This window comes from Myotis myotis, unplaced genomic scaffold (assembly GCF_014108235.1).
Source record: "Myotis myotis isolate mMyoMyo1 unplaced genomic scaffold, mMyoMyo1.p scaffold_m19_p_3, whole genome shotgun sequence".
Lineage (NCBI taxonomy): Eukaryota > Metazoa > Chordata > Mammalia > Chiroptera > Vespertilionidae > Myotis > Myotis myotis.
Window position 1 is genome coordinate 120194153 of NW_023416335.1, and position 15749 is coordinate 120209901.

General features: G+C 37.9%; 1 protein-coding gene across 10 annotated transcripts in view; it reads right to left on the minus strand.

The window, feature by feature from the left end:
• The window catches only part of WNK1 (WNK lysine deficient protein kinase 1), a 159464-nt gene that overhangs the window by 29332 nt on the left and 114383 nt on the right, over nt 1-15749 (minus strand). For 6 of the 10 annotated variants that reach the window (XM_036301833.1, XM_036301832.1, XM_036301835.1 and 3 more), the window contains 13 exons: nt 15225-15374; nt 13593-14051; nt 12560-12838; nt 11767-11864; nt 11500-11662; nt 9082-9198; nt 8596-8769; nt 8359-8416; nt 8094-8216; nt 5913-7354; nt 4708-4791; nt 2729-2806; nt 2100-2160 (listed from right to left, as the gene is read on the minus strand). In XM_036301833.1, the coding sequence (XP_036157726.1) occupies nt 2100-2160; nt 2729-2806; nt 4708-4791; nt 5913-7354; nt 8094-8216; nt 8359-8416; nt 8596-8769; nt 9082-9198; nt 11500-11662; nt 11767-11864; nt 12560-12838; nt 13593-14051; nt 15225-15374 (3286 nt within the window). The remainder of the gene's footprint in view (nt 1-2099; nt 2161-2728; nt 2807-4707; nt 4792-5912; nt 7355-8093; nt 8217-8358; nt 8417-8595; nt 8770-9081; nt 9199-11499; nt 11663-11766; nt 11865-12559; nt 12839-13592; nt 14052-15224; nt 15375-15749) is intronic. The other 4 variants (XM_036301840.1, XM_036301837.1, XM_036301842.1 and 1 more) reach the window with 2 other exon arrangements.

The following is a 15749-nucleotide window of genomic DNA, read 5'->3' on the forward strand; positions in this document are numbered from 1 at the left end:
ATAAATGTAGTGAGATCCTCAAGAAATCTAATGAGACCCTCGATGTTGTGATAGGACCAACTAGAAATTAAGCATACACTGACTGAAATAAAGAACATTATACAGACTCCCAACAACAGACCAGAGGATCGCAAGAATCAAGTCAAAGATTTGAAATACGAAGAAACAAAAAACACCCAATCGGAAAAGCAAAATGAAAAAAGAATCCAAAAATACGAAGATAATGTAAGGAGCCTCTGGGACAGCTTCAAGCGTACCAACATCCGAATTATAGGGGTGCCAGAAGAAGAGAGAGAGAGCAAGATATTGAAAACCTATTTGAAGAAATAATGACAGAAAACTTCCCCTACCTGGTCAAAGAAATAGACTTACAACTCCAGGAAGTGCAGAGAACCCCAAACAAAAGGAATCCAAAGAGGACCACACCAAGATACATCATAATTAAAATGCCAAGAGCAAAAGACAAAGAGAGAATCCTAAAAGCAGCAAGAGAAAGAAAATCAGTTACCTACAAGGGAGTACCCATACGACTGTCAGCTGATTTCTCAACAGAAACTTTGCAGGCCAGAAGGGAGTGGCAAGAAATATTCAAAGTGATGAATACCAAGAACCTACAACCAAGACTACTTTATCCAGCAAAACTATCATTCAGAAATGAAGGCCAGATAAAGAGCTTCACAGATAAGAAAAAGCTAAAGGAGTTCATCACCACCAAACCAGTATTATATGAAATGCTGTAAGGTATCCTTTAAGAAGAGGAAGAAGAAGAAAAAGGTAAAGATACAAATTATGAACAACAAATACACATCTATTAACAAGTGAATCTAAAAATCAAGGGAATAAATAATCTGATGAACAGTATGAACTGGCGATTGTAATAGAATCAGGGACATAGAAAGGGAATGGACTATTCTTGGGGGGGGGGGGGAAGGGGTGTGGGGTGAGGGAAGAGATTGGACAATAATCGTGCACCTATGGATGAGGACAGTGGGTAGGGAGTGAGGGCGGAGGGTGGGGTGGGAACTGGGTGGAGGGGAGTTATGGTGGGAAAAAAGAGTAACTAATGTAATAATCTGAACAATAAAGATTTAATTAAAAAAAAAAAAGGAGTAAGAGCACTTAGGTAATCTTATTAATAGTTATATGGGGGCCCAGTCAGTGTTGCTCAGTGGTTGAGCATTGACCTATGAACCAGAGGTTATATTTCGATTCCCAGTCAAGGCACATGCCCAGGTTGCGGGCTTGATCCCCAGTAGGGGTCACGCAGGAGACAACCATCAATGATTCTCTCTCATCATTAATCTCCCCCTTCTCTCTGAAATTAATATATATATATATATATATATATATATATATATATATATATATTATATAGTTTTTTTTAAAAAAAAATATTTATACAGGGAAGTATATTTATGTCAGGTGGTATTGAGAATAGATTTTTATAAAAAGGTAATTAATATTAAGCATATGGTATACAAAACTCACACTGCATAAGTATAGCTCACATTTAAGTATTTTCACTTTTAAACTTGATTCTGAAGGAAAAGGCAATAAAAAAATAGAACCTTTAAATTTCCTAGATTCTGTGGGACTGATGATTTTAAATGAAAAGAGATTCACTACAAAACTTTAGAATAGCAGTAATTGATACAGACTTATGACTAAGTACAGGGTGATAAAAGTCCTAATAAAATATTTAAATTGATGATATAGGTAATTTTTGCAAAATTAAGTTGGAAGTATGCCTTTCTAAAGAGATTACATTTTATGAACATGCCAATTTTAATGACTCCAAAAAGAGATAAAAATGCTTAAACTGATTAATTGAAATCTTAAATTTGTATTTCTACAATCTTTGCTACTCAAGTTTATCTCTATATATTTAGTGTCACAAAAGCCAAGAAATTTATCAGTAAATTAACTTTTATATGTGCTTGAATTTTTTCATCTCTTAGCAAGAACCTAAGCCTAACTAATAACAAAGGGTTTTATGCTAAGAAACTAGCTAAAAAAAAAAAAAAGAATATGTCTTTGAAATAGTAATCATTTATAGGGAGGTTTGAAAGTGGTAATATAAGAGGAAGGATGCTTCTCACCATCCTTCTGAGGCTGAGCTCCTGCTTCTGTAACTGCTGTTGGAGGCACCATGGACCCAGGCTGCAAAACACAGATACGGATACCACAAAAATCTTTAGCTTTGGTCAGTCTTAAAATTTGGCCTGCTGCTTTTCCTCTTATAAAGAGCATATGTGAAGAAACACTTATGTCTGAGGGAACTTTTTTTTAACAGCCTAAAAATAGGTCTAATGTAAAGAAAAAAATATTTTAATGAAGAAATTGAGTCTTAACGCTTCTACATGGCTTTCTTAATTTTTCCTATGATATACTTGAGTATAACTTGAATATTCATAGAAAACTAGTTTTAATCAGAACACTATTATGTCACATGCCTGAAAGGATTAGAGTATAACCTCCTCTGAATCATAAATACAAAACTTTTAGTATAATTCTAACCAGAGAAAAAGAAAAGTATTTTTCAAATAAAATCTTTTCCAGTTACACTACTGGGTTAGTGTTAATTTTTCATTAACCGGTTTCATTTCTGCTAGCTTGAACAAAGACAAAATAGGTGTTAAAGGTATCAATAGTCAAATTTACAGTTTATGTTCTAAGAACATAAATCATAGGGTTATGGGAAGATTTTATCAAGATTTTCAAAACTTACGCCAACTGCAGATGTTACTGCAATAGTCTCTGGACTAAGTGCTCTTCTCAACTGAGCATCAAGATCTTCCAGAGGTTGCTGGGATTGAATGAAAACAACCATAATAAATATAGGTCTTTGGCATATTCAGAATCCCTATGTATAGACCATTTATATAGGACATACTGTTTTATGCTTTAGATTGACATGACATAATGTGTGTCTATTCACGGAATATGAAACTCAATATACCAAATTCAACTTAGATATACTAGTACTGCTTGAATGATTTACCAGTCTCTCAAAATGTTATGTCAACCTCAAACTTTAGAGAAACTGTTGCATTTATGTTTTTATAGTTTCTTAGAAAAACTGTTACATTTGTTTTTATAGTTTCTAAGTTTTCTTTCTTACCTTTTATGTTTAATGTTACTGAAAGTGATAAAAAAGTTGTCTATTTGTCCTCTCCTTAAAATAAGTTCTGAAAAATTTATCAAGGTCTATTGGTAGATTAAAAGTTATCACATGTTCCCTATTTTCTTCTTCAGTTTGGTACATCTTTCTGAGACCTTGGTCTTACAAATAAAAGATGGCACTATCAAGTAATATTATTCTTTTTGTAAATCCTTAATAATCTATACTCTTATATCTGCCCTATAAATGACAGAAAGGAGGAACTGGAGGTCTGGGTATCCCATCCTATTAACCAGGTCTTACTACCATCCATCTCAAGGCCATAAACTTTACTCTTGCCACAGTCTCTTAACATCTATCTATCTTGGCTTCCAGCAACCTATTCGTCTATAGCTTTTACTTATGCTATTCCCTGTCTATATGTAGGCTCTATCTACTTACCCCTCCACATGTCTTATTGCTGTTTCTCATCACACTTACAGCTCTCTTAGAATTATAAATACATGCTTCTAATGAGAAAATAGGTGTGAAACTCCCAATTTACAGACTTCCACAATGCAATTTTTTTCAAAACTTAGTGGCTGATGAAGTGGTTTCTCTGTTGGAGTTAAAACTTTATTATGGTAAGTTCATTAAATTATGTGCTACTGTATATCTGGGATCAAAGAAGTAAAGACAAATTCAGGCTTTTCAAATTAGCAATTTACTATGTTTTTCTTTTACAGTTCTAAAATAAATTTCTAATTTAGTTTCAATGTTTACTAGGCTTGACCCACACAGAAGTTTTTTCATGGTTACAATGGATGCATAACGAGTACTTCCTATGGGAATTCAACTAAATGTGTGGGGTGGTAGAGTAGGGTGGAAAAGGAAAGAATTTAAATACTGTAAGCAATTCTGACCACCATTCTACCCAGTGGGTAGAACTGAGTGTGAGATAGGAATCTCACATTCACATCACTGGTCTTAATTCCTCTATGAGGAATCTCATTTCACCTGAGCTGAGTGATTTTTCTATTTAAAGATATATCTTTTTCATGAAATATCACCCTATAACCATCTATATATAAACCAATTACTTAATTTAATGTTCTTTAAAAGAAATGTCAAATTCAAGAAAAAAAATGGTTGTACTAAACTCATAGAAAAAGAGTATTATCAATTATTAGTATGGTACCCTTTCCTAAGGAACTTTCAAAGTTAATTCTGTATACATGTAATTTTTACTTCCATGAAATCTAGAGCAAATTATCTCATACCTAAGATGCAATTTCACTATTCTACGAATGAAAGAAGGAATTTTATTTGTTTGGCAAAGTATCAATTTTGCTATTTTCTTCCTTCGTAAAATATGAAAAAATATTAATATTAAATGTTTTCTGGAAGCAACATTACAAATAAAAGAACTATGAAGCTTCTTACTTTAAATAGGGCTTGGGTCATTAGCTACACTATTTTAAAAGAAAGCTGTTACTAAGTCAAAACCAAATAGAAGCCAGAAGCCATGATCCCACAATGAAGAATTTAAATACCCTTTGTGAAAGAAAATAGGGGCACATTAAGAAATATGCCAAGTCTTGGGGCACCTGAGTTTGTGAAGGTCCTGGAAAAGGTGGCAGCTGCTCACTGGATGGAATACCAGCTAGAAGTTCAGAACCCACTGACACAACCTACAGACAATGAAGGGAAATTCAAGTCCATGAGACACTGAAATGTAAAGACTGGAGAACAAATCAACTAATTCAAATTGCAGAAGCATAAGAATAACATGTATCTAGTTAACGCATGCTTGTCATCTGGGTTATACTCTTAAATAAAGGACATTGTAACCATGATACTATTATAGGGATTACTGTGACATACCAATAAAATGAATAGTAAAATTTAATAAGAAGTTATTCTCTAGGGAAAATAGAGGGAACAAAGGTTGTGTGGACATGAGAGGCACAGTCCAGATATTTTTGAACCACTGCCGTGGTACAATATAATCAAGCTTTTCCAAAAACAAACAATACTTTTCTGAGAAAACAAAAACAATTCAGAAGTAACCAAGGGTCAGGCCTGATAACAAAAGGCATCAGAAATCCAATACTATCAAGCAATTTGTTTTCTGTCTGAGTAAAACCTCTATATTAACTACTGTTAAAAGCATTTCCTATCAATGGCAATGCATACAATACAGTAGAAAAAAAGTACAGCCTTATTACTTGGAAAAGATCAGAGAGATTGAAGATGGCAGAATGAAAGGAAACCCACCATAGCAGGATTAGAAAACACCTTCTAGTTATTTTATTCTTAAGATTAGATTCTTCTCCTTTGTATCACATTATTAACTTCCAATTTTTTATTGACCCCATATTATACATCTGTGGAATCTAAGCAAAGCAGATAATTTGCTTCATTCTCATTGAAACAAAGATTATGAACTTCTGTTACTGTGTATAATTGCCAGTAGAAGCATTTAGCTGTCTTTTGGGATAGAGTCCTTCAATTTGTACCAATTAGGAAGAAATGTCTGTAATTTTACCTGATTATTATAATTCTTAGAAAATCGTGCAGTATAGGTAACCCCCAAATCCTGCCATATTTCAAAAGGAAAAATCTCTCATGTTCAATGTACATATACCCTATCACCTTCAATCTATTTATTTAATAAATACCAAGTGCCTATTATTAGGCAGACATTTTTATAACTTCATTTGTAATTTGCAAGGCTGAGTGGAAAAATGCATATATTAGAAGGAAAAAGAGTGGTTATATTAATTTAATTATTTCAAAACAAGAATCTTACTGGAGCCTTAGTTAAAGGTAGCTTTGACGGAGCAGTTCCAGGTTTCACTCCTGGTGTAGTGCTGACGGGGGCTGAAACATAGCTGACTGAAGTAGAAACTTGCCCAGGTGTTACCACTGGTATAACAGGCAAACCAGTTGTTCCTAATGGCAAACTGGTTGGTGGTAAGCAAGTACTTGTAGTTGAAGTCATGAGTTTGCTGGGTGCAACAGCAGTCGTTGGGATACCTGGTGTGGCATTGGTTTCTACTACTAGTGATGTCTCCAATGAGACAGAGGCATGTTGAGTTCCAGATGAGCCGTGTTCACTAAAGAGAGATCGCAGCTTTTCCTCCAGAGTCTTTATGTCATCAATTCCAGGAGCTTTGGGCTGTGTATCAGCATCTATTTCAGGACAGTGTGTATGAGGCTGGTTGGGAAGCAAAGCTGGTTGAGGCTGACTATGAATTAGTGTCTGCTGTACAGCAGGCACACTAGCAACAGGTTGTGCCAAAGGTGGGATAGTAGGTACTTGGGGTAATAAAGGTGTAGAAGTAGGTCCTGCTGCTTGGGCAAGGACAGGAGTAGAAGCTATAACTGAGGGAATGACCAAAGGATGCACCCCACCAGGTTGAGAAATGGAACCAGATACTGCTGCTCCAGGGGAAGAGGAGGAGGGTGCAGAGTGGGACAAAGCCAATCCAGCTGTGCTGCTATGAGATATTTTATCAAGTGAGTGTGCACTAACCACTACTGTCTCAGCTAGTGTAGGAGCAGAGGTGCTGCTGCTAAGCTGAAGAGATGGCTGTGAAGCTATGCTTGGGAACGGAGTGGTGTTAGAAACTGAGGTTAATGTGGCTGCCCCTGTAGTAGTACTGACTGCTGATGGCTGAGATAATGCAGGTGGAGGATTAGCCCCTGGAGCAGCAGCACTGCTCACTGCAGAGGCTGAAGTTGTTGAAACCGGTCTAGAGGGTAAAGTACCTATACTAGAAACAACACTCCCAGATGTGGGAGCCAGAACCGACTGGGATGTTGCTGATGTTGAGACAACTGCAGGTATAGTGATGCCTGAAACCATGCTGGAAAGCACTGGTGATTCTTCAGACACAGGTGGTATACAGAGTTCACTTGAAGTTACACTTGTGCAGGTGGTAATCCCTTTTTCAGTGGGCACTGTAATCTCAGACTGAATGACTGATGTGGAAATGTCATTAAGAGGGCAGCTAGTTACAGGGACTGATACTGAAAGTGTGGCTGCTGTGGTGGGGACTCCAGCAATGCTACCCATGGAAGGAGGTACTACTGGAAATGTTGGTCCTGTCTGACTAAAGTTGGGAGGTGCTGTATTGGGTCCTTCTGTCATCTGGGCATTTTTAAGTTCAGAAAAGGCCTGCTGTAGACTAAGGGATGAAGCAGAGTGAGACAAATTCATTCCAGCACCATGAGACGTAGAGGCAGCAACTGCAAAGGAAAAGAAAAAATTCAGAATCAGTCCATTTTTAAAGGGTGGATTCAAAAGAATGTCCTAGCAATCTGTTTTTGGATTATCAACTAGGCCACATACCAACAAGGTTTAAAAACTCTTCCAAGGGCCCTGCTGGCATGCCTCAGTTGATCTATGAACCACTAGGTCACAGTTCAATTTCAAGTCAAGGCACATGCCCAGGTTGCGGGCTTGATCCCCAGTGTGGGGCATGAAGAGGCAGCCGATCAATGATTTTCTCTCATCATTGATGTAGCTATCTTTCCCTCTCCTTTCCTCTCTTAAAACAATAAAAATATATTAAAAAACAATAACTCTCCCAAGGAAATGATAGGCTCTAAAACAGCAAAGTAGTTAGATCAAAGTAAGTTAGTGTATACTATTATCTGTTTCTAAAAACAAACACAAAAACATGAAGTAGCTTCAAAGCATATGCGATAGTACTAAATGGAAAAGCAAATACATATTACTGTATCTATATAGTATCTATTACGTGGACTGTATCTAGTTATGGCTGTACCTTTGGCTCTTTTTCTTTAATCTCTATTCATCACTTATTTCCTTTCTTCGTATATTTATCTGTTAGTTATAATTCCAATTTTCTAATCTCTTTTATTGTCTGTGTCATTATTTTAACTACTGCTAGATGACCTAGCTTCCAATATAGCAGAGATGCCACAAAATTTATAGAAGTATGTGGTAGAAGCAATTCCTTACCAGTATCTGATATTTCACCGGAGAAAACTTTTGATTCTCGTAATCGACTTTCTGGCACAGGACTCACTATAAACCGTCTTCCAGCAGAATGAACAACTTGAGTTAAAGAACTGGTAGGAATGCCTAGTTTAAAAGAAACAAACCACTTGATTGCATTATTATTATACTGTATATACTGTCACTGACATGAAGCTTTAAGATTTCATTATTAGCACACTTTGGTCAAAGGTAAGAGCAAACACAGAAAGAAAAGAGATTCATTCACCTATTTGTTGTGTCATGGAAGATGCAGGAAGTGGTTGTTTGAACTCTCCTTCCAATTTCTACAACAAACAAAAGTAGTTCAATTCATTCTCAATGCAATCTGAATTAGGCAAATTGCCACATGCAAAGAGAACACAAGTGTGTGATCATCTCAGACATATGATCACTGGATATTTTGCTTGGCACTACAGTAATATGTTAAACAAACAATCCTTCACTATGGGAATGTTGAACCTACTTGAGAATCTGAAAAGCCATAGTCATCCTTTCCCTGTAGACTCTCCAATCCCTGGTCACCCTCTGGTTCCACACTGACATCCTCACTGAGCATTTCATCAGCTTTTTCAATAATTTCCCGCACTTGATCCACAAAAGACTCTCTCTCTGTTGCTAGAATGAAGTCATTGTTCACCTGTAAAAGAAATGTGATGTCAGTCTGATTAGTACAATGTTTCTCAAGCTTTAAGTCATCCAATTACCAACTTCATGACTTCTGTCCTATCTGCATACCACCTATATTATAATTTACTTGATATGAAAGTTCTTCAATACTAGTTAGGTATGTCCTATACAAAAACATCCTAAATCACAGGCTTGGTGTACTAGTTATATTCACATAGAAATAAATGTAAAAATATATTACAAAATACTGTATATTTGGCTAGGGCAGTGGCTACTTAGATCAAGTACTAAGGTAAAACTGGAATTCCAAATGGAGACATACCATAATTGTTGCTATCTCCTCGGGATTGTCACCATCTAAATCAAATTTGAATGTAACCATTTTCCGATTGTGAGTCTCTAACTGACATTCTACTACCCGGTCTCCTTTATTTGAAACCTAAAAAGAAAAAGAAAAGGTACTTCATATCTTGGAAAACCACATTTACCTTTGTTACTGAATTTGAGAAAGTAATGCAGATTATCACTTGAACTTAAGCCTGATGTTACCACTGGTATTCCTGGCACTGGTACTCTGCCTCTTAAACTGGTAGAAAGAAAATATTAGCCTTTGAGACACATACTCATCTTCCACTACTTTGAAAGAAATGTAAACTAAAACTGTTCTTTTTCTAAAAGGTAAATAGAATCTTATCATAGAAATATGGAATTTAACTATCATTTGAGTGATTAGAAAGTCCTGGGAGAACCAAGATGGCGGCATAGGTTAACGCCGGAGTTTGCTGCTTTGAACAACTACTTCAAAAGTGAAACTAAAAGACAGAACAAACATCACCCAGAACCACAGGAACGCTGGCTGAGTGGAAGTCCTACAACTAGGAGGAAAGAGAAACGCATACGGACACTCAGAGGAGGCGCAGTGCTGAAGTCAAATTCTGAGGTGCGGAGTGCGCGCGGAGCAGGCTGGTGGCGGAGGGCGCGGTTGGCGTTTTCAATCGGGAGGGAGCCACAAACTCTGAGCTCCAGATACGGGCGAGTCTTTAGGAACCCAGACTCAAACGGGAGAAGTGGGACTGTCTGGCTTCGGTCAGAGCGAGTGCAGCTTTTTCTCCGAGCTTAGCAGCGGGTGCTGGGACTCAGAGAGGCAGAGCCCCTGGGGACAGGACTGAGAGCCGCCATAACTGCTCTCTCCGGCCCACCCTGTTGATCCTGTGCGACCCGCCCCGCCCAAGCCCTGCACAGAGGCTTTTGCCGGATAGCCTCAGGCAAAGGCTAGATTAGCACCTCCCTAGAGGACAGAAGTTCTCTCACTGCAGACACAGCTGATTCTCATAGCCACTTGGCCTGGAGGTCAAACCCTCCCTGGTATTAGCTACAACAAGGTTTAACTATAAGACTGCGAACAAAGACCACGAGGGGGTGCACCAAGGAAGCATAACAAAATGAGGAGACAAAGAAACAGGACAAAATTGTCAAAGGAAGATATAGAGTTCAGAACCACACTTTTAAGGTCTCTCAAGAACTGTTTAGAAGCCGCCGATAAACTTAATGAGATCTACAAGAAAACTAATGAGACCCTCGATGTTATATTGGGGAACCAACTAGAAATTAAGCATATACGGACTGAAATAACGAATATTATACAGACTCCCGACAGCAGACCAGAGGAGCGCAAGAATCAAGTCAATGATTTGTAATGCGAGGAAGCAAAAAACACCCAACCGGAAAAGCAAAATGAAAAAAGAATCCAAAAATGCGAGGATAGTGTAAGGAGCCTCTGGGACAGCTTCAAGCGTACCAACATCAGAATTATAGGGGTGCCAGAAGATGAGAGAGAGCAAGATATTGAAAACCTATTTGAAGAAATAATGACAGAAAACTTCCCCCACCTGGTGAAAGAAATGGACTTAAAGGTCCAAGAAGCGCGGAGAACCTCAAACAAAAGGAATCCAAAGAGGACCACACCAAGACACATCATAATTAAAATGCCAAGAGCAAAAGATAAAGAGAGAATCTTAAAAGCAGCAAGAGAAAAAAAGTCAGTTACCTACAAGGGAGTACCCATACGACTGTCAGCTGATTTCTCAACAGAAACTTTGCAGGCCAGAAGGGAATGGCAAGAAATATTCAAAGTGATGAATACCAAGAACCTACAACCAAGATTACTTTATCCAGCAAAGCTATCATTCAGAATTGAAGGTCAGATAAAGAGCTTCACAGACAAGGAAAAGCTAAAGGAGTTCATCACCACCAAACCAGGATTATATGAAATGCTGAAAGGTATCCTTTAAGAAGAGGAAGAGGAAGAAAAAGGTAAAGATACAAATTATGAACAACAAATATGCATCTATCAACAAGTGAATCTAAGAATCAAGTGAATAAATAATCTGATGAACAGAATGAACTGGTGATTATAATAGAATCAGGGACATAGAAAGGGAATGGACTGACTATTCTTGGGGGGGAAAGGGGTGTGGGAGATGCGGGAAGAGACTGGACAAAAATCGTGCACCTATGGATGAGGACAGTGGGTGGGGAGTGAGGGTGGAGGGTGGGGCGGGAACTGGGAGGAGGGGAGTCTTGGGGGGGAAAAAAGAGGAACAAACGTAATAATCTGAACAATAAAGATTTAATTAAAAAAAAAAAAAAAGAAAGTCCTAAAATATCATCAGTACACCTGAGAGTTAGAAATATCCACATAACATAAACTATAGGAAACCCACATATGAGCAATACTTACATTCAAAATTCTCAATTTTGGGCGAGAAGTCTTTTCATGACGAGATCGACTTCTTACAGATTTTCGATAATGCCGTTTTGCAGTTCTCCCTTCATGCCTTCCACTCGATGATGGGACATTCTCATTGCCATCACTCATACCTGAAGCAACATCTGAATGTGCACTTCAAAAAAAGAGTTCAGTTTACAATATGAGACTTAAAAAGTTTTGATATTTTTAAGTTTCATATCATCTTACTACCAGTCAAGGACAGAGAATTTTACTTACCTGTCTATAGAAGAGACCAAAGTGGTAGGCTGGGTAGGTTGTGGCTGTGCTATTGGAACTGGCTCTGGAGGAGCAACCTGAGACACTCCCTGAGTACTCTGTGAATAGAAAGGATAATTCAAATCTTGGCAGTAATACATTTCATTTACTATTCACCATTCCCCAAAAGCTATTCTTTTTACTTTTCTTATCCCTCCCCTAAGTCCTAGAAGCACTAAATTTACTAGTAATTCTCAATATTCAGCATCTAGAGATAGTGGTCTTAAAATTCCAAAGGAAGTTTCTAAAGCTAGTCTCTGATATAGACTGCATGGTGTGATACCAGCCAACATAGCTGCTAGATAGTGAGAAACTATAATTTGCCATGCAGCCAGCATCTTACCAGAAGTGTGCAATAGGGCAGGCAGAGTAAAGTGCAAAGATGATTCAGATCTTTCTCCTAGCAGGGCAAAAATGATTACTGGGAGCACAGCAGGATAAGATATTCTTACGACTGCCAATGGCAAGAATTTGTGAAAGGAGAAGAATAATGGCTAAAGTACTAGCTAGAGAAGTGAAGTGCTAATAGGGTTAATCTTCTCCAAGGCACACTCACTTCCCAACAGAACAACCAGTGGCAACAAGACCCCCACATTGGCATTTCATTCTGCTGTAAGAAAAAGTCATTCAGAAGTTAGTTTGAAATAGTCTCCAAATGAGTTCTAAACCAGGGAACCTATGTTTCTGCTCTGTAATTTTTATCCCATTACATATATATATGTTTTAGATGTTAACATGCAGAAATTCCATTTACCTCCAGAGCTGCTTGCTGGGAGGATGTAGTGGGGGCTTGTGCTAAACTCACTGCTGGTTGGGACACTTGAACCTGTCCTCCTATACTGCCCACAGGAACTACAAGATTTGATTCCATATAAGGCTGCACCACTGTAGGAAAGTAACCTGGTGTAGCTAATGCTTCTGTAGGCAGGGGAGGGGATAAGACTGTAGAAGGGATGCAAACAGAAGCCACGCTGGAAGAGGGAGCAATATTTGAATCTCCTGGATATTGCAGTGGCAATCGAGGTGGGAAGCCCTGTGATAGAAATGAGGAAGGTGAGTTAGTGCAGGTCAGGTCATCAAATTAGCAAAACAGCAAGACATGCCAAAAAAAAAAAAAAAAAAAAAAAAAAAAAAGAAGAAAAGAAAAAAGGGAGAGAGAGAAAGAATGCACATAGCAAAGAATAGTAGCCCACTCTTTTTCTAATAATTTAAAGATTTCTGATTTCAATTTAGGGGACAGGATTCTACAACTGTGTTTTAAGTTGCTGTTTTGGTTTTTTTTCCCTTCCTCCTGGAGATTATTTAAATAGGAGGAATAGACTTAATACCTTCCAGAAATATCTACTTTCTAGTCAATCTTAAGTGGAAGAATGAAAAAGCTCTTCAAGGTATCAGTCATTCCAGTCATATCATGACCTGCTAATCTTCTAAATCCAAACCCTGAAGCTTTTTATTGATACCATGTTAGCTATTCTATTTATTCTTATTACAAAAGTAGCCTGATGTACTCTTAGTAGCCATATCTAGCATTTAATTAGCTTTCACTGAGTTTTAAATGAACCATTTTTCTCCCAAGAGGTATCTTCAGAAAAATGGAAATGAATCGTTACACATCATCACCCTATCCTTTCTCAGAATTTTACTATTTTAGTTTCTCTAGGAAAGATCAGCAACTACTGTTATTGCTAGTTATTCTGATATACAGCTACTATATTTTCAAGTCCTTGATGGTCTACTATAAGAACAAAACCGTCTGGTGCCCTCCTTTTTGCTAGGTAACACAATACCTGGTAAAGAACATCTCCAGAGGGAAGTGGAACCTCAGCAGCTTGTCCAAGGTTAGCTGGTAGTCCCATGGACTGAACTGATGGCTGCAGAAGCTGTGGGTGAACCTGACTTGGCAGCTGAGTCACAGGCTGCAGAAGGGTTGGAAGCTGACTAGAAGCCAGAGTTGATCCCCCTGGGATCACAGATGCTGTAGCCGATGAAGCCAAGGTGAGCAGAGGCTGATTAATGCCAGCTGCAATTGTGATGGGAAGGGTTGAGAAACCTGTCTGAGCCGCAGACACATGAGGAGCTGATATAGGAATTTGAGAGACAGAGTACTGAGGGAGTAAGGAAGTAGGGAGTGGCTGTCCCATAGGGAGGAAATGAGCACCAGAATGGACTGGAACAACTGAGGGTTGTGTTGCAACTGAGATCTGAGGTTCGCCTTGGATAGTTGGTACTGGCTGGGAAACTGGAAGCTGAGAAGGTAAAGAAAACAAAACAGACAGATTTAAAAAAAAAAAAAAAAAAAAGCAAGGCCACCAAAGCAAGACATGTATTAGCTCAAAGGAATGAAAATTTAAAAAGAAAACAACAAGAAGAAACTCTGGATACATTAGTGTAAGTTAATATGCCACATAAAAATAGGGAAAGGATTGCAGGATACAAAGAGGATGATTGGCTACTGTTCCAGATCTTTGTAGAGAAGTTTACTAATGCTTCATTTTTCAACAATAAAATGAGGACCCTTCCACAGGCAAGGCTTTTTTGTTCATAGCATTAATTGAGATATATTTCCCATACCATAATTCACTGGCAGGTTTGCAGTCACTAAATCTATGACTGCTATTACTATAGTTACCGAAATTCAAATGAATTTCTTTATTCCCAGTGGAATTATATTTCATCAATATTGCCTGTAACAAAGGCCTATAAAAGTAGGTATATTTACCGTATTTCACTGATTCTATGATGTAATCATCCCTCTCCAGCACTCTGTCATTTTAACATTTGTGAAACTGAGATATATCTTACAATTAATGGTGTATCAGTACTTAGAGATACATAAAACAATGGTGCATTTTACAATTGATAGTATCTCAGAGCAATAAAATATGACAGAAACAATATATTGTGCCAAAATACAAGCACAACAAGCCCCAGTGTTAAAGTTGGAAAAAGGTAATTCAGAAGAGCATTCCTTCTATGGGGCACTTTTCAAGTGACTGGAAGGATGCCTTAGAAAAGAAATCATTCTATAAAAGGGGTTTTTATGACTTACTATCATTAGGCAATGAGGGATAAAACAATGCATAAATCTACATGAAAATACAGCATATTCCCTGGAATATTAGATAGCTGACACAACTCTAGAAAATGTAACATTTATTAACCCACCAGTTCTAATTCTTGTCAAAATGATTTTAGACTCTTGTCAAACCTAAAAGTTAAATATTTTTAGATGGTCACTGCTCAGTATGTATCCATTTACATTAAACAATGCATATGCACAAAAGGAGCAATTTTTTACTTCATTTTTGCAAAGAAACAAACAACTTTGATATTGCACCATTAGAGAAAGTAGAAGTCTATCTACATGAAAGAACAGGTTACATGGAATTCCCTTTAGCATACTCTTAGGAACCATTTACCTGTTTTCCAGCTGATACTTGAGGCAAGACCTGTGAAGCCTGAGGCTGACTCACTGGCTGTGCAGTAGTGGCCTCACTGGAGGTTGTTGTCTGTGGAAGTGAATACTGCACTGTCTGTTGAGGGGGGGCTGTCTGTTGTATTCCCTGTTGCTGAGAATAAAATATAATTACTCAGTTTTATTTCAAGTCATTAATAGCATGTTTTCAAGGAATTACGTTTGCCTAAGGCCTTCAGTGCCTGAAAATGATTTTAGTAATCAACACAAACCCAAATTCATCAGTTCCCCTTTACATTTCTCTTTTTCCTCTGGTGTTCTTTACTTGTGGTGGTACCACCAAGAACAATTAACCAGTGTTTCAAAACTTGAGTCACCACTGGTTCTTCACTCAGCATTCCCCCTTGCCTCAATAGCATGTCATTTATAAAGATCTTTAGATACCATATCCAAATAGGTCCTACCTCCTCCAACCCCACTACCCCTTTTTTTCCTATTTCTCCATTATCAGCTTTCACTTTGGTCCTCT